The sequence below is a fragment of the Stigmatopora nigra genome, chromosome 5 (genome assembly GCF_051989575.1).
Source record: "Stigmatopora nigra isolate UIUO_SnigA chromosome 5, RoL_Snig_1.1, whole genome shotgun sequence".
NCBI classification, from domain to species: Eukaryota; Metazoa; Chordata; class Actinopteri; order Syngnathiformes; family Syngnathidae; genus Stigmatopora; species Stigmatopora nigra.
In genome coordinates, this window is record NC_135512.1 from 11,886,217 (window position 1) to 11,909,871 (window position 23,655).

Genomic DNA, 23,655 nt, shown 5'->3' on the forward strand with positions numbered 1-23,655 from the left:
GTGTCAAAGTGGCGGCCCGGGGACCAAATCTGACCCACCGCATCATTTTGTGTGGCCCAAGAAAGTAAATCATGAGTGCCGACCTTCTGTTTTAGGATCAAATTAAAATGAAGAGCATAGATGTATATAACATTTCCTGATTTCCCTCTTAATTAATAATTGTAATTTTTTAATCATTTTTTCTGTGTTTTTAGTTCAAAAAACATTTTGTAAAATCTAAAAATATATTTAAAAAAACTGAAATAAACATTGTTTTAGATCTATTAAAAAATTTAATATTCAGGGCTTTTAATCCAGTTCCTTTAATCCATTTATAAAAACGTTAACGCGATCCGCAAACCAACCCGAGTCTGACACCCCTGGTTTAAATGCTCCATGCAGCTCATCATTCTGTGACATACAATAAATGACATACCTCCAACATCGAGAGTAACCTTTCCCGACGAAGTGCCAGCACTGTTAGAAGCCACACAAGTATAGTCTCCAGCATCAGTTTCATGGGTATTCTTAATGGTTATTACACCTGCCTGGACATCTATGTCCATTGAAAATATTGAGTGCAATTTCACATCACCTGGAGAACAAGACAGAATGTATAACTTTACACTTATTCCATGACTTTCAGTCATATTTGCTTCTGAAATGTGATTCACATCATTTTGTTTCGTTGTTGTTACCTTTGTACCAAGACATTTCTGGCCGGGGGATTCCCGATGCGGAACAAGCCATTACTGTGGTTTCTCCAATACCACTGAGGATCTCGTTAACAGCCACTGTCACCACAGGAGATTCTATGGACGGAGTAATCATGTATCATATTTTCACGACTATAAGGCGCACTTAAGTCTTAAATTTTCTCCAAAATAGACAGTTCGCCTTATAATCCAGTGCGCCTTATATATGGAAAAAACAGAAAACCAAAAATGAAAAACCACCACTGTCGGATATTATTTCAAAACACAAACACCTGAACTGAAACAATACTGTTAAATATGCAGATGCCATCTTTGTTTACAAAATCTTCCATCATATAGCTCCTCCCCACTGCAAAACTTTATACAAAAAAATCCAAAACATCAACAATGGCTGGCTGGTAGGTACTGTGTAGTGAGTACTTCACACCTGGAAGTCAATTGCAATTACTGTATCTTCACGACTATAGGCGCACTTAAAAGTCATACATTTTCTCCAAAATAGACAGTGCGCCTTATAATACAGTGCACCTTATAATACAGTGCGCCTTATATATGGAAAAATGCCATTCATCGAGGGTGCCCTTATAATGCGGTGCGCCTTATAGTCGTAAAAATACGGTAAGTCCAATGTAGTATTTGAGTGTAGGTATCTGTCATCTATGTATACAATATTCAGGAAATGTCTGAGTGCATTACTCACCAATGTAAACGACGAGGGAATCCATGGAGTCAGTTCCGGCTTGGTTGCTACCCAAGCAGCCATATACACCTTCATCCATCTTCTCCATGTTTCTTATGGATAATGTGCCGTCAGCTGTTATTCTATGTCTGGGTAAAATTATAACTTTGTATGAGCCCAAAAATGTCATAATTTTCTAAAATGATGAGAGAAACTACCTGCTTGACGCTATGATAAACAAGCCATTGTGTGTCCAGGCTAGAAGGGGTGAAGGGTAGCCGCTGGCTGAGCATCTGATTTTCACTTCTCCTCCTGTAGTGAATGTCTGATTCTGAGGTTCCACTGAGACAATAGGTAACTCTAAAAGGAAAATGACATTCAAGATTTATACGATCCAGCATGATGGTAAATTGTCACTGTAAGCAGGCATGTGTTTCAGGCACTCATAAATTCAGTATGATTTAGTCCAATTAATATTCTTCCACAAGCTTTACGTGTTGTCGAGAAATAGTGAACTGTGGAATCTCTCCTTGATGAGCCAAGTGATTCATAATGTGACCGTCATCTCTTATAGGGTGTGTTCCGGTCTAACTGCCAAAAGGCTGAACTCATGTTAATTCAAGTCTGGGAAACTGCTTCCATCACAATCTAAGTACATGTGAATCGGTTCATTTTACATAGCCTTAGGGGCTGTTAATACAACAATGGTAAAGGGAAGTAAAATGCAAAAAAAAATTGGGACAGAAATGGCGTTTTGGGACAAATTAAAAAATAAACTTTTTCTACAGTGGAAATCTTGACATGGCTTTGCACGGTCCTTGCCATTTAAAACATTGAAAACGCAAAAATGAGTATTGGTGCCATCTGTCTCCAGAAATACGTTCTCTAGCCCAGTCACACTATAAAATAGTCTCAGTGCCGCATTGATGCACACAAATCAAGTTTTTTCTCTTGTTTTTAAAGTTGTTTCATCCTAATGTGAACCTACTATCAGGTCCGCTTTATCACGGAATAAAGTAAAGACACAGGTCAGTAGAGCAGACCCTCTTCAAAGTGAGGCAAATGACTAGCATAGAAAAGACCAGTAGGTAATTACAATACCCCCAAGGAATTGCTGACAGCTGTTTTAGGGCGGCAGCAAGAGATGAGTCCCAACTAATAATAGGACCGAATCATTTGAATCATTTAAAGTAATTATAAAAGGGGACTGATAATAAAAACAACCATTAAAAACAGCGCATCAGAAAGCAATAAAGTATAAGCAACAAAATGTGCCCCAAAATTTGGATGGACAACATTTGCGCCTGTAAATTGTCTATAGATTGAATAGTTAAGTCACAGGGTTCTCAACCTTCACGAGAGGAGATGGCTGATTTTGCTTAGAAACACTTGTGGCATCGTTTTGCCACATGACAGGAATTTTGGCATGTATTTAAAAAGAATATATTAGATATAGTGCAACCAAAAACAAAGAAAGATTTTAGGTCCTAAAATAAGTCTTTTTGTTCATAAATGGTGTTAGTCTTTTTTTTTTTTCAAATGAACGCTTCACAGGTTTTTTTTCTTTTTCATCATGATGCACTTTAAAAAATGTCTGTTATATTCCACAGTGATTTGTATTTTAGAACGGCATTAATCCCAAAGCCAAAACTCCATGATCTGTGTCCCTTAGCCTTATCAGAGATTATCTTAAACTGCTCAGATCTGTTCAAATAGAAGAAAAAAATCCAAAACAAACCCAGACAGATATGATTAATAACCAACTACTGGGTTTGTAAAATACTTCTTTGTTGAAAGCTACATATTAACTTCTCTTTTCTCTTGTGTATAAACAAGACTCCATCAATGCATTTTTGCTCAATTTTCGTCAATGCATTTGACAGGCCTGACCTCAAATGAGTCAAAATATCTTTGAATTGAATAACAAAACAAAGAATGTGAACCAGACCGTCTCATCCAGGGAGTAAGGCATCTGAATTATCTACCCAATTTGAACCAACAAGCACTTTTTTCCCATCAAAAACACAAACACACATAAAAAAAACACCAACATATTTGAATGCAACGGAACAACCACTTTTTACCTTGTACAATAAGGTTGACGCGGTCAGCAGTCATCCCTCCTTCATTTACAGCAACACACTCATACCAGCCTGAATGAGCTGGCGTTACAGCAAGTAAATGGAGCGAGAGGTTGGTCAAGACGTGTACCCGAGGATCCAGACGGGCATCAAGACCCTCTCTCAACCAAGTCAGGTTGAAGTTGACTGTACTGATAACATGGCAGGTGAGGATAGCTTGGGATCCAGGTGAAACTGTTACATTGGCTTCAACTGTGATAGCAGGAGGTGGCTCTGCATAAGGACAAAATAATGGAGGAATTTCTATTAAGTATGAAAAAAATGGGCTGCCACAGATGTAAGGAAAGTACATTTTATGCAAATAATATTAATATACAACACATTATTGTAGGTGTCCGACTCAATAAAAAAGTGGGCTTTATTTAAAGATGCTTTCACTAACCCACATTTTATAGTCAACATGTTTTTTTTTCCTGAATACATTAAAAACTATTCCCGAGCATTCAGTTATTTATTCAGAGAAAAACAATTACGGTACTACACTTTAAATGTTATATATTTATTTTTCTCTATTTACACTACAGTTTTAATGTGCAATATCCTGGAAAATATATGGTCATTTAATTAATATTAAATATAAAATAATGTGCAATAGAGTGAGGAGTGGTTAGCACATCTTCCTTGCAGTTCTGAGATTGTGGGTTCAATCATTGGTGGGTTCCAACCTTCCTGTGTGGAGTCTGAATGTTCTTCCCTGGCGTGGGTCTTATCTGGGTACTCTGATTTTCTCCCACACTCCAAAAGCATCCATTGTAGGCTGGGTGAACACTCTAAATTGTCCCTAGGTATGAGTATGACCGTGAATGGTTGTCTGTCCTAGTGTCCCTAGTGGCCACTAATTCAGGATGTCCCCCACCTGGTGCCCGAAGTCAGCTGGGATAGGCTCCAGCACCCCTCGTCACCCTTGTAAGGATAAGCGGTCCATAAAATGAATCAATACATAATCATGATGGCCTTATGTTACACTGTGATGCCTTACATGCACTGTTGCACTATTCCCAAGATGATGTGTGATACATTATATTCATCCTGTTTTATGCTCAAATAAAGTATGCTTACCTGAGACATCCAGAAAGGTGAGAGCTCTACCCGTCCCCGCGCTGTTTATAGCAATACACTCGTAGTATCCTTCATCCTTTAAAGTTACCTCTGTTATCTCCCACAGTGCATTGTCAGACTCTCTGGAACAAATAAGTGCAAGAGCTTTAGGATATGCCACAATACAGCTGTTGCTTTCATGTCCCCAGCCAACCTGAAAAGCCGATCCATGCCAAGCCTCCGTCCATCCCTGCTGAAACGTAAAGTGAAGGGAATCAGGCTTTCCACTTGACATCTAACAGCTCCTTTTTGAAGATAATAACCATGAGTAGTTGTTGGCATCAACACTTTTGGGGCATCTTTGAAGAGAGAGATCAGAAATATAGTTGAATTCTTCATTGTTGATATCATTCATGTGAAGAATCTTATACATATACAGCATTTTTCACTGACCTGGTACAATACTTGAGAAGGACACACTAGAGACTCTCTGGAAAATGAAACCATTTCGGTCAAAACCTGTCAGCCTCAGAAAGAACGCTTCATTCGGTGGTATAAAATCGGTGACATTCCAGAGGCTGTAAGGTTGGCGTTCCGGGTAATAGCGGATTGGCAGAGTTTTAATCACTTTGCCAGTTATTGCTAAGAGTTCAAGCCTGTCAGGTCTTGCCGGTGGGGAAATCCCAGTTGTGTTCAACAGAATGTATGTAGGAATACCTGGAAAGGTCATCTATTTTATATTTGTGCGGTGGCTAATTGTAAAAGATTAGTGAGACGACGACACAAAGTTAGAAAAAACATTTCAGCTCACTAACCTTGAACTGGTCGACTGATTGTTTTTTTGAAATCCATTGTTCGCTTTTGGGAGAAACCAGCTCGAAAGTCTATACTGCTGAGGCCTGAGATTCGGATGGAGTGCCTTCCACTGCTGGAAGTCTTCAATTAAAAGAGGAAGTAAATGGGACAAATTTAATTTGCTGATCAACAAACTGAAACCACAATTGCAGAGATGTGTACATATAAATATCATTATCGCTAACATTCCGTGATCGGACGGTTGGTCGCTGGTCTTTTGGTCGCCGGTCAAATGTACTTAGATATTAAACAGTACTTAGATATTAAACTCTCTCTTTTAGATATTAAACTCTCTCTCACTCTCTCTTGGATATTAAACTCTCTCTCTCTCATGAATATAATTTTGAGAGCTGGTTTCAACAATAAATTCTCTGTCACCATTTGACCGGTGACCAAAAGACCGGCGACCAAACGTCCGAGCACCCCAACATTCAGACTTACAGGTTTGTATCTACACCCAAACAAGCGTTTAACCTGCTAGCTAAGTTTTACAAATAGATAAACTATGAATGTAGTTTAAGCCTTGGTGCTATTGACTGCCTTTGTGCTTTATTCGTCTTATTGTGTAGCCATAAGTATGTTTTCACTCCAAATTCTAACGTTAAGCATTTTGTAGTTATGTCTGTAACAGGCTTCGCACGGATGCAAGTGTAGACAAGCCAAAATGATGAAGTCTGACTGATTGATATTGAAATAAAAAAGAAAAACTTAGACCTGACCTTATAAATGATCCCCAATTTGAAAATGACCCAATCAGTCTGGCATTCATGCTTTCATTAGACACACAATCACTATAATCAAAGTCATCTAATGCCTCATACAGTGTTCTTCTTTGATGCCAGACCCACACAGAGACCGGGTAATTACTATGAAAGTATAGGTTAGGGAGCAGTAAGGTAAGAAACCTTGGAGCTGTTACACACTTGGCTGAGGGTGCACTTTAATACTCAGTAGCATTTACCAAAAATGCTTCTTTAGTTCACTATACAAGAAACTCAAAATGACAGAATAAAGAAAGCCTCTCTCAGTATGTTTCAAAACTTCTTTGGATGAGTTGGGAAACAAGAGAAAGTGCTATAGTAGTCTTGAAGCCAGCAAATAGCTGTGGAGGAGTTTAGTTTGAAAAAAAGGCTTCATGGTCAACACCATGAACAATAAAGCAATATTTGCCTTTATTTTTATTGGCGCAATATGAATAAAAACACCACAAAGATGGAGTAAGTCATAGAAGATATTAGAGGAATGCTATCAGTGTAATTATTCTTTTCAACAAAGTTCCTGTAAAACTCTAATAGAAATCTCACATCACATGTTAAAAAGTCTTCCAGGGTTAAAACGTAGCATTCTGAATATGCCGCATTCTCAAAATCTTTCCATGTCTAACAGATGAAAAAAAAATACATAGCGCCTGCTTGTCTGCTTTGTTGCGTGGGAAATGGAAGAACATTGTTGGAAATGAAGCAAGAAAAAAGAACAGAGCAATTGCGCAAGTAAAAAGAGAATAAGAACCCATTATGATCATTGTAATGGATCATCTAGTCATGACATTTTAAAAGAACACAATATAGATCTATTCATTGGTGGTGGTGGTGGTGGTGGTGAGATATTTTGCTTTGTTTGCAAAATACAAAACAAAACATTGATTCCACAATTCATTTAAATACAATTAGACCGTAATTTTTGTGTCAATGTTTAGTTTTTAGCCTTGATTGTACCGTGTCAGAGAAAAACTTACTTATAATTTAATACACACTATTTCTTGGGACACAATAGTGCTGGAACAGAAAGATTAAGCACGTAAAGTTGTCTAAAATGTCTCTGTGCGCTAGGCAGTAAAATTTAGGAGCAAAAGAGAGGAAACCAAAACATCCAATGGCTCAGCCCCTCATGAAAATATTATGTAAAGCCAAAACAGAGGCCATTTAGAAGCACTTGAATCTTTTGAGTTGGATTTTATATGATGACACAACTCTTTAGCTCAAAAGCTTTAATTTTCCAGTAAATTTAATTGAGTACCGATCCACAATAAAGTTATGAGGGTAAAACACAGAGCAGGGATGTGCAAAAAAAAGACGGCTTTCACAAATCATGTTTGTCATTTTCCAACATCTGTCATTGACATCGTGGGAAAAACTAATGAAATCTGTCCTTTTAGCAAAACTTTGATGGAAAGGTGTTAGGGATTGGTTGTGTCATGTTTTATTGGGTTTGGCCCTTGTATGACCTGTCATTGTGATTGCCCATTGAGTTCATCTATTTGTCGTTTACCCCATCTCCGGTGTATCTCGTGTCACCCAGGTGTTTCTGATTGTCTCGTCAACCCATGCATAACACAATTACTAATCATTGCTCTTACTACTACTACTACTACTACTACTACTACTACTACTACTACTACCACTACCACCACCACCACTACTACTACCACCACCACCACTACTACCACCACCACCACTACTACCACCACCACCACTACTACTACCACCACCACCACCACCACAATTACTACCACCACCACCACAATTACTACCACCACTACCACAACTACTACCACCAACACTATCACCACTACTGCCACCACTACTACTACCACTACTACCACCACTGTCACAGCTCCAGCTAGTGGATGTATAACACAAATGCCAAATACTACTGCTACCAGAGCTCCATCTAGTCCCTTACTACTGGTAGTAGTACTACCACCACTTCTGCTACCATTACTACTACTACATTATATCATCGGGTGCGCCTTACATATGATTTTTTTTTAAGATAGGCCATTCATTGAAGGTTATACTCCGGTGCCTCTTATAGTCCAGACAATACGATAATAGGTTAGAGTACTGCGTCTAAACACACTGATGTAGTAGTATATATTAAGTGCAGTAATTCTACTTAGGACCTTCCTCAAAAGTCGCGATTCAGCTCGGTGGCGTGATTTGTGGTCTCGATTGGAGGTTACACTGTTGAACAGTTTGCCTTCTTGTTAAAAGACAGTTTTGCTCCAGGTTATGATAGTAAAATGCTGTAATTAGACTTTTACCTTAATAGACCATAACCCTGTCTGCGGGTCCTTGATGTTGATAACTTTAGCTGAGTTGGGAATGTGCAATAGTTCAGTCAGTCCATCATTCTTCCCCATAATCCTTCCTGGAGGAAAAATATAAACACAGGTTGATTATTTGTCCATTTCACATACCATTCACATACCAGCAACATAAGTATAATCATTTTCAAAACCTACTAGCCTTTGGACAAATAGTGCATTATTAGTTGTAATTTGGCATCCTAAGCAATTTTACTCCAGAAAAGAAATATCCTAGGCATTTCATTGGAATGTATGTAAAAGTTATCATACCCTGTGGGTTTATAATCTGGATGTCTGGTGATGGACCACTGAGGGAAACAGTGACTTCCTTAAGACTAGGGTCAAAGGGGATCAGCCAGGTGTTGCTGACCCCATTGATGTGGTCAGTCGACAACAGGTGGACTTTAGAGGACTGTACAGCCTCCTCCACCCATTTCAGGACCTGTGACATAAATAATAATGGGAATATTTTGTATAAAAGTCTCTATAAAGTGATGAGCATAAGTTAATATTGTGAAATTGATTAACTGTGATAAATTAACTTGAATGATGGAGTATGTGGGTCATACTTCTATGTCTAGGTAAACTGAAATTAAAGGATACAATGACAACTGATCCGTCAGCTCAGGTGTTTATATCTTTATGTTGAAATGTTCATGATGAAACATCATTCAGTGTTTGAAATGAGCTAATGAGATCCAGTTTAAATCACAATTTATTCCACATGAGAGTTTTTTTCATTATTTGTCAATTTGTACATCCCAAATCCCCCCCCCCCCCCCCAAAAGAAAATGAAGTGAGTTAAACTATTTTTTCTGTTAACATTCGGTATAATCAACAGTAATTTGTTAACTAACACTAAACTATTCCAGTTCCACGTAAGACATGCAGAGTGCTTATAAATTAAATTTCCCTTCTACCATGATACTGTTTATATATCACTGCGGCCATGACATTTCTTTGTAAATCAAAACATTTCTCTGATTAAACAGATAACTTTAAACTTGCACATCAAAGTTCAGACGAGTGCAAAAATGCCCCACTAGAATTCTCTTTAGCAACACTCTTACCTCATTGACCTGTTTCTTGTCTAGATGGAAGACCTGGCCAGAACTAGTGGAGGCAATTTCCTCGTAAACTTTGTAGCCGATGTGAGTCCTGTCGTCGCAGTCCCCTGTCAAAACAAACACAACCTACATACACAGGATAGGAGTTAATATTTTAAATGAGTAAATTATATCTATTTTGATGAGTAAGAAACAAACCTGGGATTGTTTCTGTTGAATGAGTTGAAGCACATCATAGGTGAGTTTGTAATCTTTGGACCGGGCATCTGTAAATACGTAGATGAAGGATCCAGGTACTGAGATCTCCAGGGCAATTTTAATAGCACCAATGCTCATCTCTGGACAGTCACCACCACCCTGCCAAAGACAAGGGTACATTGTTAGTTCCTTTCACATTTATGTTCAGAAAACGAGTCAGATTTTAGATATACTGTGAACCAAAAATAAAAAAGGTACAACTTGTGTTGGCACCAAAGCACACAAACAAATCTTTGCATTGGTCATTTCAAAACTGCAATAACATTATTCACTATTTCTATAAAAAAAGATCCATCTGCAGTCTTACTGTTCTCATCTCAGTTTCAGAACTGCTTTATCCTCACTAGGGTCACAGGGCATGCTGGAGCACATAGGGGCAATTTGGAGTGTCCAATCAGCCTAATATGCAAGTTTTTGGAATGTGGGAGGAAACCGGCGTACCCGGTGGAAACCCACACAGGCCCAGGGAGAACATGCAAACTCCACACAGATGGACGTGACCTGGATTTGAACCTAGGACCCCAGAGCTGTGAGGCTGATGAGCTAACCACTCGCGCACTGGGCCCCAGACTTACTGCTATTTTTAATAAATAAATATATATATATATATTTTTAAAACAACTTTCTGCCAATTTTTGGTGCTGCTGTGACCAGATATTGCCTTCGGGATGAGTGCCAACAGGTTCCCAGTGATAGAAAGTAAAACTTTATATTTTTGGTTCAGTGATTGCTACAGAAAGAAATTTTAAGTAAAAAATAATATGAAAGCTGCAATCGGGTAATCAAACTGTATACAGTCCTGCAATCAATAAGAAATCCTCCAAAATTCTTTCAGTGCTTTTCAGAAGCAGTCGCCACTTATGTTATCACGGTAGTTTTTTTCCATGCCCTTTTATTGTGTCAATTTGAGCACACACAAACCAAACATTCTCTCTATGCAATAGAAGATTTCTAATAAATAAACAGCATAAATCACTAAACTTCTAGGCTCTCGTCGAGCTAAAAGTTGATGGTCGGTCATCACATTACAGTGTAATACAGAGCAAAAACAAACAAAGCCAGTATGTAGATAAGAAAAAGCATGCGATTGCCTTTCTTGGTCGTTATTCTTTGGTCAATATCTGTCTGTGGATGACTGTTAGGGTCAAAGAGGAACTTCCTCTAGAGAATTCCAGGCATACGACAGTCCTATGACTGCTTTTGGACTCTTGACATCTCCTCAATGGATTAAAATATAACTCATTGATTGGCATACTCAAATTACATTTGCAACATTTTAAAATTCCTGATTTGTCTACATGACAAATGTGTTTCATTGTGTTTGCAAGAAACAACTTTGGACTAGGGGGGGAGGAGGACAAATACAAACGCTAGTAAAGCCAGCAGGAAGTAAGAGGAAATTGGATTGCGGCCACGCTCCACGCGACACACCACAAACCCAAAAGTAGTGACAACATTGCTCAGTCAATAAGCAACAGCTTCGTTCTTCTTTCCTATGTCTTCATTACCATTTAGTCAACAAGAATTCCAAGTTTAATTTTTAGCATTGTGCACACTAGAAAATAATAGCAGATTAGGAAGGGCAGTGGGTTAAGGCTGATAAAATCTGTGGACCTACTTCCTATTGCAATAATCTATAGCAACTCCACTTACAAAAACAACCCCAAAGAAGTCACTTTAATTTCTAAGCAAAGACTGACAATGCTTCATTGTCCTAATCTAATAAATGTACCAGCATGAGTTTGCGAGCAATCAAAACTGCTATAAAACTGATGCATGCTCAACCCACCTGAACATAAAGCTCCCTCAGCTCATACTGGAATTTCTTTGGGTCTGTTGTGATTGTTACAGGTCCGATTTCTGCAATGAAAAATAAAGTCTGGATTAGAAGGTGTACAATAAATATCATTACATTCCTTTGAAACTAATTTCCTTCATTCATTCATATTCTGAACTGCTTCTCCTCACAAGGGGCGCAGGGGGTGCTGGAGCCTATTCCATCTGAATTGGTGGCTAGGGGTGTTCAACCAGACTACCACAATGTGGGAGGTACCCATAAAAAAACCCACGTAAGCCTGGGGAGAACATGCAAACACAGGGAGGATCGACCTGGGATCAAACCCATGACCCCAGAAATGTGAGGCCAATGCGCTTACTATTTACACAGTGATCCACGTAATCTTTTGCCAAATCGTTTAAAAAAATAAAAAAAGTTTGAAACAGTCCATGAAAAAATACCTATGACTTTTCTCAATACAGGACATATCTAAATATCAATGACTTATGTGAACATAGTTTTCTCATGTGGTATAGATGTAATTGATTACATTTTTAATTATGCATATCAACCATCCATGACAACATGCCTTACAGGAGAATCCTGACTAGAAAATTGGCAGGGAAAAAGGAAAGGAGATACAGAAGATTTAATGCTGTCTTTAAGATGACAAAGAACACATAATTGGCATTAACAAGATTAGGTGAATGAAGTCAGAGTGAAAAAATGCTGGAAGGATTTTTTTTTAAGAACAACCGGAGGGAAAGAAATGTCCAAGGTAGTTCAAACAAACAGAAATGAACTTGTATATCTCTTCCTTTTGTCGGAGTTTGCTGTTAATCAGAAGTGACACACAAGTGAGGTAATAAGCAAAGCATCAAAGCTATCGGTATTCTTACGGCATCCTTCTGTAATGCCATGAATGCTGTCTACATCTGCACATCACGTGCAGGAATAAACCTTCAAGTAAAAATCTAATAAGGTGGATGGAAATGTCCAATTAAAATCTCGTTTTCACCTACATGTTACATTCAGAGTGAAGTTTAAGGCCAACTTTGCAAGAATTTAGTGGGTCTGAAAATGTAGAAGAATTCCTCTGACGCATTCTGGCAAAGCAGTAAAAATTCCAAATGCAAAGAATTGAATATTCAACATAAGTAATTTTCAGCCTTTTGAAACCTTTTTAAAATAAGAAAATATTAAAAGAAAAACAAACTGTATTTTCACGACTATAAGGCGCACGTAAAAGTCTTAAATTTTCTCCAAAATAGACAGTGCACCTTATAATCTAGTGCACCTTATATATGGAAAAAACAGAAAACCAAAAATGAAAAACCACCACTGTCGGATATTAAAAAAACAAAAACGCCTGAACTGAAACAATACTGTTAAATATGCAGATGCCATCTTAGTTGACAAAATCTTCCATCATATAGCTCCTCCCCCACTGCAAGATTTTAGACGAAAAAATCCTCAACAATGGCTGGCTCTCGAGGTGACTGTGTAGTGAGTGCCTCATACCTGGAAGTCAATAACAATTACCGTATTTTCACGACTATAAGGCACACTTAAATTTTCTCCAAAATAGACAGTGCGCCTTATGATACAGTGCACCTTATAATACAGTGCGCCTTATAATACAGTGTGCCTTATAATACAGTGCGCCTTATAATACAGTGCACCTTATAATACAGTGCGTTTTATAATACAGTGCGCCTTATATATGGAAAAAAATGTCATTCATTGAGGGTGCGCCTTATAATGCAGTGCCACTAATAGTCGTGAAAATACGGTAAATCAAAATTTGGCAGCAGCACCATTGACAAAGTAGGAAATCCCTACATCTAGTCATTTTTTTAAAGAAATTGCTCTTATTATAAGTTCAGAAATGTATGATCCAGATAGAAAGTAATTTGTAGTGATACAATGTTTCAGTGCGAAAAGATACAATCAGTATCTTTAAAAGATTTTGCACCCTTACTCACAACAAGTAGCTGTTACAGCACTTAAAAGGCAACAGAGGTTATAAACACATGTTGTCTACTGTCTTACTGCTGACACAAGGTTAAATATGCCAGAACAAGAATAGCTGTCAGTGACCATCAGCTATAGGCTGTAATTCATTCCAGTGGATCCATTGGGAAAACACATGCATTGCACACTACCATACCTGGAAAACCCTTGTTTTGTTGTACTTTTACAAAAAGGTTTATATTTTTATCTAAAACTCATGTGCTATTGCATAATTAAAAATATATATATATATAATTGGGGAAAAACTGGAACTGTTAACCCCAACTTTCCCTTGGCTTTAATCTAGGGTTCTTTCACTACAACACAATGCTAGACAGTGGTCTAATAACTAATGAATGATTTAATGACTTTTACCCTGCAATGACCGAGATGACATCAGGTTTTCATTTCAAACTACCATAAACTGACGGGAATAAGGACCACCATGTGTCTGTTTATTATAGCCCAACTTTACTTAATCCAACATAAATATCACTGAATGGCCTTGATCCCACACTAGCATTTTAGTTGAAGAGATCAAAAAAACGAATCTACACAAAATGGTACACACTCGAAACTGTATGAAAAGAAAAAGTCAGAAGTATGAGACAATTCAGAGGGATGATAACTGAGAAACCAACACAAGTCACCACTTTGACTAGGTTACTGCAGAAAAAACTCAATCGTGTAGGCTGTGAATTATGCGTACATTTATGACAATTGTGTCAAGTGTGGCTCTCACACTGATAGTGAAGTGGTACATTATTGGTCAGTGAATGTTCCAAGAACACATAAATCAAAAAGGGCCTCTTTTGTATAAAATAAATAAGGGCGCCCTGTAAAAGAGTGGTTAGCGTGTCAGCTTCGCAGTTCTTGGGTCGAGGGTTCTACAATTGACCATTGGCTATAATGGCCATTCAACCAAAAACTTCAACGCCATGATAGGAGTACGAGCCATACAGAGTGAGCAAACATCTGGACAACGTTATCATGATCTACTTCTTTGAATTCATCTACAAGCACACGAGCAAACTACAGAATCTAATTGACAACCCTTTTAATTTTAATCAATGCCATCATTCTGGCAATACTTTGATGACTTCTGCATTCATTAAAAGCTTCCTTAGTTCATAACTACGCAGTTCCGATGAATTCCATATGACTCATCTTGGACAACATGAAAATATACAGTAGTACCTTAGGTTCCTCCTAAAATAAAAAGGAGTTCATATCAATAATCTATGAAGAACTCCAAGGCACAGATGAGCAAAGGAAATATATACTAATACATCTCATAACACCAGTAAATAATAATGTTTATAACCCTTGTGTTGTGATTTAGTGTTCTTCAACACAAATCTGTTTTCTAACCAATTACTATCCAAAATGACGAGTTTGGCTTCCAGTTATTTGGATTATTAAACCTCTAAACGCTTTTTAACTTAAAAACAGAATTAAAAACACTATAAAACAGTAACGTTTTGTGGGTATGCCTGAGCTATGCTTGGGCATAACTGTATGAATCATTTAATTTCTTTAATTGGCCAAATTGTTTCATTTAAGTAGTCTCTACACTTAGTGGCAACATGTAACCACAAATCTGCAAATCTCATGACTGAGGACTTTGTAATGAGTGCATTCAAGACTGACTAAGCATAAAATGGTATAAAGGGTCTAGTTTGTTTTAAAAGCCAAAGTATAATTAAATTATGCATGCTAAGACAAATAAACATAAGATTAGCACAAAAAGACCACACACATGCTCATTAGAGATTTCCAGATTGTGGTCCAGATCTTACAAAGTGACTTTGGAACATGTTAAAAATAAGATGATAATGTACAGGAATAGTCTTGCCTGTTCCTTACCATTATGTAAATAGTAAAGAACAGATATACGTGCATGTAAGAATCCTAGTGCATACACTTTGGATATTTTCAGGAGAAAAAAAATGGGAATGAATAGATGTAGGACTACAAAAATGTGCAAATGTGACATAGTAAATGCACATGCTGTTCTAGCAAACAGTGATGAAAGGTTGTGTCTCCCACTCAGCCATGGAGCAGTGACTTCAAGATACATGTCTTTTCATTGAAGCATGAAACAGGGGTCATGGACAGGCTCACCTACACCCCTGGACCATTGAACCCCTTTGGCACGTCTGTATTATAAAACATATTATAAAGTATCAGCATCCCACAGTTGGAGATATGGCACAAAATGACCCAAGTGAAAGAAGTGTTTCCAACTACACCTGTAAGGCAGATGTATAAAATACTGAATAAGACTGACATAATCTTTCAATTCCAGGAAGGAACATTACGTGGATCTAAAAATGTTTCTTTAGTGAAAATATGGAAATGGTAAATAAAGAAGATGTATTTTTTTTAAATAGGTTTAAGTTTTAAGGCTGATGCACAGATCATTACTGTGGGTAATAAAATGCTGACTTGGAAATCCGGATAATTGTGCTTAAACTGTAGCTGGCAAGGGACCATGGAGTGCTTTGGGGGGATTTATAGCAGAAGTGGTGGAGGGTCACCCTATGACAAATTGACTGAGTGGTTGGGTAGTCGGTGGACACATGGTAAGAGTTACACAGCAGTCGGGTAAACATGTGTGGCCCCAAGGCAAGACATGTCTCAAACAAATCAATTAACATAGTCACTGGTTCAAGGTCAATTGAATTCTGACATCTAAAGAAATGTCAACAAAAATTTCATGGTAAGTTACAGATCTCAAAATATAATTGCACTGCATTCTCTCTTTCAAAGGCATGGTTTGAATTTCTTAAAAAGACGACGTATTTCGAGCTGAAGGGTTGTCCAGTTGTACTAAGCCTTACAAATAGAGTACTGTGTTCTTTCAATGAAAAGTATTTCCATTTGTTGCATTAGATTTGATACAAAGACTTAACTGTTGCTTCTTTTCCAGGTGTTGCAAGAGTGAGGCCAACCTCCCTTATTTTGATCTTCTAGATTATTCATTCATCCATTCATTTTCTGAATCATTTATCCTCTCAAGGGTCATCCTGAATCAGTGACCAGCTGATCAGATGACACAGGAGATGGACAACCAATCACACTCACACTCATACCGAGGATCAAGCAGTCTACCGTGCAAGGTTTTGGAATGTGGGAAGAAACCAGAGTATTCATAGAAAACCCACATAGGCTCAGGGACAACAAACTCAGCAAACTTCACACAGAAGGACCGACCTAGATTTCAACCCAGGACCCGAGAACTGTGATGCCAACGCACTGACCACTCAACCACTGGTCCGCCCATGTTCTAGATTCATGTCAATAAATTAATATGAGACAATGAATCAACATTTCACTTCTTATTTCGCACGCTATTATTTAACTTAAAGAAAAAGAATTTCTTACTGTAATCAGACCTGTTTTACTTATAGCCATTTTTAATTTTGATGCTGTTCATTCTACAATCATACCTTCTAATGCCTTTAAGAGAGGACACTGGCAGGTAGGCAAAAAAGTTCAGGATAGCTTGGGCTTTTTCCCCAAACAGTTGCAGTACTTTGCTGCTGTCCTGACCTGGCAAAAAGGACGAATCATGTCACCAGTGGAAGACTGGTTACACCTGCAGGCCTTGGGTATTTGATGGCTTCTTAAATAGTAGGGGTAAAGCCATTAAGCACAAATTACAAAGCTGAATAGAGTCAAAAGCTATTGTGTTAAGAATGCCTAAAGCAGGGGTGGCCAAACCAGTCATCTAGAGCAGGTTTTTGTTCCAACCAATCCAGCACAGACACTTTAACCAATGAGATTTCTGCAGCAAACAAGAAGCACCTGACTGCAATCCACTGATTGCACTTGTAGGACACCAGATTGGTGAGAAGGCATCCTCTTAATGGGTTGGAATGAAAATCCATGCCCACTCGGGCCTTTTGTGGAATAGTTTGGACATCCCTGGTTTGAAGTGAGGTTGCTCCAGTCCTCAAAATGTAAGCCAATTCAAATATGGTGTTCAAGGTTGAATACACAGATTCTAATTAGCTACATGTATCTTTTCTCTTAACGACCCTCTCCAATCTTTTGACATTCCTGTCTAATAGCATCATTCACTAAGTCCTGCCAAAAGCAGACTCCTTGTAATCTTACAGAAGGTGGGGCACTTCAGACAGAAACGCCTGCTCTAAAATGAAGAGCACAAAGGTACAAGAGGATAATGGAACATGAACACCAACAAAGACAAGTCTCGGATGAGCGTCTTTGATGTAGATACTACACCATCATTCGATTGTTCCATACGTCAATCTTTCATAGTCCTTAAACTCCCAATTGTGGCATTTATTATCACTTATCCAGCTGAAATGCTCATAAACTGTACAACCAATCATTGAAATCTTATGGAATGGGATAATGGATTTTGTGTGACAGATATATGAAGGCTTTTCTTAGCAGTTTTTGGTGAAGATTAAGAATATATAAATAAAAGGTCAATTGATTCAACATCATAATCAGTTTTTAGATTTTGGCCGCATCACTGTTTTTTTTCTGGTTAACATTTGGCTGGACCTGAGACTGATATGTACTAGTGTGACTGATCTATGTATCTTGTTCTATGTTGTCTTTTATAGTTTTTTTCCCTCTTCATTGTGTATGCCTTGGTTGGTGCGACTTATAGTCCGAAAAATACGGTGCACACTATTACATTTGTGAATATGAATGGAATAAAAGCTAGTTAAAGGGCATTTTCAGTTTTAAGGAAGATATGTCATAGGAGGGCTTAAAACAACGGTGTCAAACCCAGGTTGGTTCACTTTTTGATTTAAAAAGGGGAAAATCAGGAAATATAATATACATCTATAATCTTCATTTGAATTTGATCATATAACAGAAAGTCGGCATTCATGGTTTACTTTCTCGGGCCACACAAAATGATGCGGCGGGCCAGATTTGACCCCCGGGCCACCACTTTGACACCTGTGGCTTAAAACAAAATAAATAAAATGTTTAAAATGTTAAAAGATAATTGAGAAAAGTGTGCAACACTGTGCCAATTACCCCAGAGTGCATGTGCAGAAACTGCAAATAGTTGCAAATTGTCAATTTGAGATCAATCAGAATAAAAAGAAATCCAAACTGCGTAAAAGTAAGAAATTTGAACTCTATTTACATTACTTTAAGAAATGAGGGAATGAAACAAAAATAGGCATTATCCAACAAATTCATTTAAGTGTGTTGTTTGAAATGGATAAGAAAGCGCCTCAGTAAAACAACCTGTGAAGTATCGTTTTGCTTTCTCTCTCTGCAGGATAGAAAGGTCAGGGGGATTGTGGGGGTTTCCTGGCTGAACCAAATATCCACGCATCCTCTTGACACTCGCTTGACACATACACACACACATAAGCACACATACACACAAAAGCACACAACAGCGAGCGAGTGAAACACAAACACACACTTGAATTTTTACTCTTGTCACAGATCTGGACCTGGATTTAAAGGAAGCCAAAACAAACAAGAGGAGACTGTTTTATCATACTGGGTTAGCAGGGAAAGGCATCTAAATCTAACAAACACAGTTTCAAATAATCAAAAAAAGATTATTTGGGGGGAAAGCTAAATGAAAATATATAGTGGAGGAAGGACAACACGAGACCAGGGAAGAACATTCGGGGAAATGTTCTGCTACTTTGGCTTGCAGTATGCTCGGTTGTTCATCCTTCAGTTCCCTGAAGGTTTTGGGAACACATTCCCTCACACATAGCCTCGTAAAATGGTCATATGGTAGACAAACATGACAAAAACAATAGAAACGTTGTGTGATAACAATGTTCTGAGTTAAGGTAACAGTTGCTTATAATTAAGCCTTATTGTACAACTTTTGCTTCTTTTTATTATCTGCAAATAACTATTTTTTGCCTTTCCCTAGAGTCATGAAATAATGAATTCATCATTTGTGTACACTGCAGATTGTTTCTCCTAAAAGCTAATAATTCTGGTCAACACAGCTGCCCACCTAAATAAATAATTGCCGAAATTAATGTTCCAAAAAAAAAAAAAAAAAAAGGCTGCGACATAAGGAAATTTAGCTGAGGAAAACAAACATCTGGAATGGCAATCGCTCTTTTAACTGCATAATGTTATAATCTTCCAAAGCTCTTTGGATGCATTTGTTTCTGCAAAAAACATTAATACTAAAGTCATGTCTTCCATGAAATATTTCATTTGATTTCAAAACATATCTTTGAACGTCATTTGAACAATTAAGAAAAAAAAATATATATAATTTGGTAACCTTTGGTTGACTGGCGACCAATCTAGGGTGTTTGCCTGAAGTCATGATAAATGGATGAGTATATGCGTATGTATTTATACATTCATTCCATTTTTGTACCGGTTATCCTCACAAAGTTAGCAAATCCCAGACTTGGGTTTGAACCCACACACTCATCCACTCATCCACTGGGGTGCTCTACGTAAAGATTGTATTTACACATATATTTCGCCCTCAGCTTTTTCTTTCGTATTTGGTTTTGCACTAGAATTTTCATATATTTGCTTTGGTAGTAGTAGTAGTAATACACATTTTTGTACAGTATGATTTAGAGAGAGAGACTGACTACAAATATGACTACTCATCTCATCTCATTTTCTGAACCACCATCCTCACTGGGGTCGTGGGGGGTGCTAGAGCCCATTCCATCTAACTTCGGGCCAGATGTGGGGAACACCCTGAATTGCTGGCCAGCCAATCGCATGGCACAAGGAGACAAACAACCATTCACACTCACACTCATACCTATGGGCAATTTAGAGTATCCAATCAACCTACCATGCATGTCTTTGGAATGTGGAAGGAAACTGGAGTACCCGTAGAAAACCCACACGGGCCAGGGGAGAACATGCAATCTCCACACAGGTGGACAAACCTGGATTTGAACACAGGTCCCCCACTCAGAAGCCGACACGCTAACCACTCACCCGCCGCATTGCCTTGCAAACATTGTATTTATACATATATTTTGCCCTCAGTTTTTTCAAGCCTATTCAGTTTCGCCCATGAAATTGCATTTAGTTGCTTCTGTAGTAGTACTTCTTATACAGTATGTTTTAGACAGAAAGAGAGAGACTGACTAGAAATATGACTAATTTATGAAAAATATAAAGCTTATGGTCACTGTCTTATTGGTATACCAAAGCCAAAGACAAAAACAAGGATGGGAAGCACAATCAACAAATACCCAAACAGTTTTTCATATATATATATATATACGTATACTCAAATCTGAAAGCTGTGGCATAATTTCACCAGAATACTACATGTATACTAGTAATCAAGAGCTGCTCATGCAGAATCATAGAGCAGTCTTTGGTGGTGAAAATGATGAAGATATATATTGAAAAAACTGAGAGGATGCTAATAATAGTGACCACCAGGTTGAACATCTGGAGGAGGAAGCAACTCAGTGGGCGGACTGTGAGTAAACTAATAGATTTCTCACTTATCGCTATCCAAATATTCAAGTCCTGCACTTTAATTTAACAAGGCAAAAATAAATGAAGTATAATCATACCTGGGTCATGAAAGGGGACCAGAGCAAAGTTGTAAAGTGGTCGATTGGGTCTAGTCAGAGATTTCTCCAGAATCTTGGACGCCCCCTCAATAACTTGGACCAGGTCGTCGTACATGGAGCCGGTCACGTCAAAGACGAATGCAAGCGTGGCTGCACCCTCCGGGATGTCCTCTCCTCCTGCGGCATGGGGGTCTGTGTCCTGCCCGAATGACAGCACTGCTGAAAGGGCAAAGAGGAACCACCGGAAGCCGGTGCCCATCTCAGATCGGGAAAAAAAATCTCTTTAATACTAAAAATTATTTTAAAAAAAACACGGTCAATCTTGACAAACAGGCTCAAACATTGAGATTTTGGAGAGAAAAAAAGACTTGTTAAAAATAGGACCCCCAAAAAGGGCATTGACACCCCCGTATCTTTTTTTACGCAGTGACCTTTGGGGTCATTGATCGACCTGAATACTGGACGTCTGTACCCGGTGGGCTCTTTGTGCGTCTTCTTTGTGAGTGAAGTGTGTAGAGTCAGTGGTCCCAGTTGAACTCTTTCAAAGACCACCCCCCTCCTTCTCTCTCTCGCTCGCTCTTTCCCAGATGAGTGCCGCGCCTCCTTAAAAGTTGAAATAACACATCGTCACATCATATGTCATGTTTTTGCCACTTAAAAGAATTCAATGGCAAACACAAACAGTTGAATGTCAAGTCATGACTGTTCTATGATTTGGGATCAAGCACGATGTTGAATTAGAAGCACTAATACTTACAAAGTACTTTAAGCAGTACTTGCAGCATCTTGTATTTGCACTAATACTCCATTAGCTGCTTAACATTTTAGTCTTTTTGTGTCTGACTACTTATTCATATGCCCACTTATGTTGAATTGAACTCAATACTTTTTATTGTCATTATAATGAGATTTAAAACTTCACCACGAAGTACACAGAAAACAACAAATATGAGCTCAATAAATAAGTTATTGATGAATAAGTAGTCAACTCAACAAATAGATGCATATTCAATATATAGTATTAATAAATAAACCAATAAAATAAGCAATAGATAAATAAGTTGTCAACATAATAAATGAGTAAGAGTTGAATATTTATCTATGTTTCCTATTTGTGTATTACGTATTTATTTATTGATTATTCATCTTAATGGCGAAGTTTTAAATCTTGGTACTGTTGTGTCAAGGCATTCAATTCATTGTTTTAAAGGGAATTGTTGAGTTGTAGCGTCATCTAGCGGTTATAGGTGGGAATCCCCTTGTAAGCTGCGCTGGGTCAAAAAGACGCCAACGGTTTCTCATATTAAGCACCACACTGTTTCAAATGGTGTGAAAATTAGTCACAAATTGATTCTATTACCCATTTTCTCTTTACAATGATCCCTGGAAAGCAATGCATTGTGTTTGTTTGAATGTTAATTGACACTAGAGGGAGCATTTATTTCACTGATAACTCACATAATGGTCCAATCAGGGATAGATGATACCAAAGCAGACAAGGGCAGCAGGTCTGGATATTGAATTGTTTATTAGAGTCAACCAAGGGCAAGGCACAAAAGGGAGTAGCGTCATCTGCACACTGGCGGTGTTGCACCAACACTTTTGGTTCCCGACGTTAAGGGCAGATACACGATCTTTCATGTCGGGCCTGCCAAGTTTGTGCACACGCAACAAGTCCTCCACCAAGTTGAGCTCTGGTCTACTCCTTCCACTCCCAATTCCTAGCCGTCCCTGGTCTCACACTGCAATCGGCTTCGTCACAGGCCTTCCTAAATCCCAAGGTGACACCATCAAACTAACTAACCATAGTTGACCAGTTTTCCAAAGCTGCCCACTTCATCGCCCTCCACAAACTACCTTCAGCCCAGGAGATAGTCACCCTCCTTACGCAGCATGTTTTCCGCCTGCATGGAATCCCGGGCGACATCATCTGACAGGGGTCCACAATTCACCTCTCATGTCTCATCTCCCTTCTGTTCAGGCCTTTAGATCACAGCAAGCCTCTCCTCGGGTTATTATCCGCAGACTAACGGTCAATGTGAGCGCACCAATCAGCAGTTGGAGGCAGCAATTTGTTGCGCCACCCATGCCGACCCAACCACCTGGAGCGACCAGCTGCCCTGGATCGTGCTGTTACGATCAGAGTAACAGGAAGTGTCGGCGAGTAGTTTGTCGTGGAAGGAAGGTCGGTAACAAGGTCGTAGGTTAAAAGAGGCAGGCACCGAGACAATGCAAGAGAGTACTTAACAGTGAACTGATTAAAACGATCTATTCGTGTGGCCATGGTCTTCTTGGCTTTAAATATTCCCCACTGGTTGATGACTCACACCTGGAAATGTTTGAGTGATCAGGAGCTGGGCCTGTGATTTGGTGGTAGGCAAAACTAGCCACCAATTTGTTCCTGGGCCTTACACATAAAATATTAAATAAATGAATAAGCTTTCAGTTTTTTTAAGTAGGGGCTTTTTTTCCTTCAGTTTGATGTCAAGATAAAAAAACA

General features: G+C 38.5%; 1 protein-coding gene and 1 long non-coding RNA gene across 2 annotated transcripts in view; both read right to left on the reverse strand.

Moving 5' to 3' along the window:
• The window catches only part of hmcn1 (hemicentin 1), a 78,438-nt gene that overhangs the window by 43,724 nt on the left and 11,059 nt on the right, over positions 1 to 23,655 (reverse strand). The window contains exons 5-19 of the mRNA XM_077717454.1: positions 21,156 to 21,758; positions 11,611 to 11,681; positions 9,762 to 9,920; positions 9,567 to 9,689; positions 8,767 to 8,938; positions 8,452 to 8,558; positions 5,369 to 5,489; positions 5,007 to 5,270; positions 4,768 to 4,912; positions 4,575 to 4,696; positions 3,459 to 3,728; positions 1,593 to 1,734; positions 1,396 to 1,523; positions 678 to 791; positions 416 to 574 (exon numbers count right to left, since the gene is read on the reverse strand). Of these exons, the coding sequence (XP_077573580.1) occupies positions 416 to 574; positions 678 to 791; positions 1,396 to 1,523; positions 1,593 to 1,734; positions 3,459 to 3,728; positions 4,575 to 4,696; positions 4,768 to 4,912; positions 5,007 to 5,270; positions 5,369 to 5,489; positions 8,452 to 8,558; positions 8,767 to 8,938; positions 9,567 to 9,689; positions 9,762 to 9,920; positions 11,611 to 11,681; positions 21,156 to 21,414 (2,356 nt within the window). The 5' untranslated portion in view covers positions 21,415 to 21,758. The remainder of the gene's footprint in view (positions 1 to 415; positions 575 to 677; positions 792 to 1,395; positions 1,524 to 1,592; positions 1,735 to 3,458; positions 3,729 to 4,574; positions 4,697 to 4,767; positions 4,913 to 5,006; positions 5,271 to 5,368; positions 5,490 to 8,451; positions 8,559 to 8,766; positions 8,939 to 9,566; positions 9,690 to 9,761; positions 9,921 to 11,610; positions 11,682 to 21,155; positions 21,759 to 23,655) is intronic.
• LOC144197126 (uncharacterized) lies at positions 22,667 to 23,409 on the reverse strand. Its single transcript, XR_013326472.1, has 2 exons — positions 23,013 to 23,409; positions 22,667 to 22,924 (listed from the first exon to the last, which is right to left on the reverse strand). It is a non-coding gene; the product is annotated as an uncharacterized LOC144197126 (long non-coding RNA).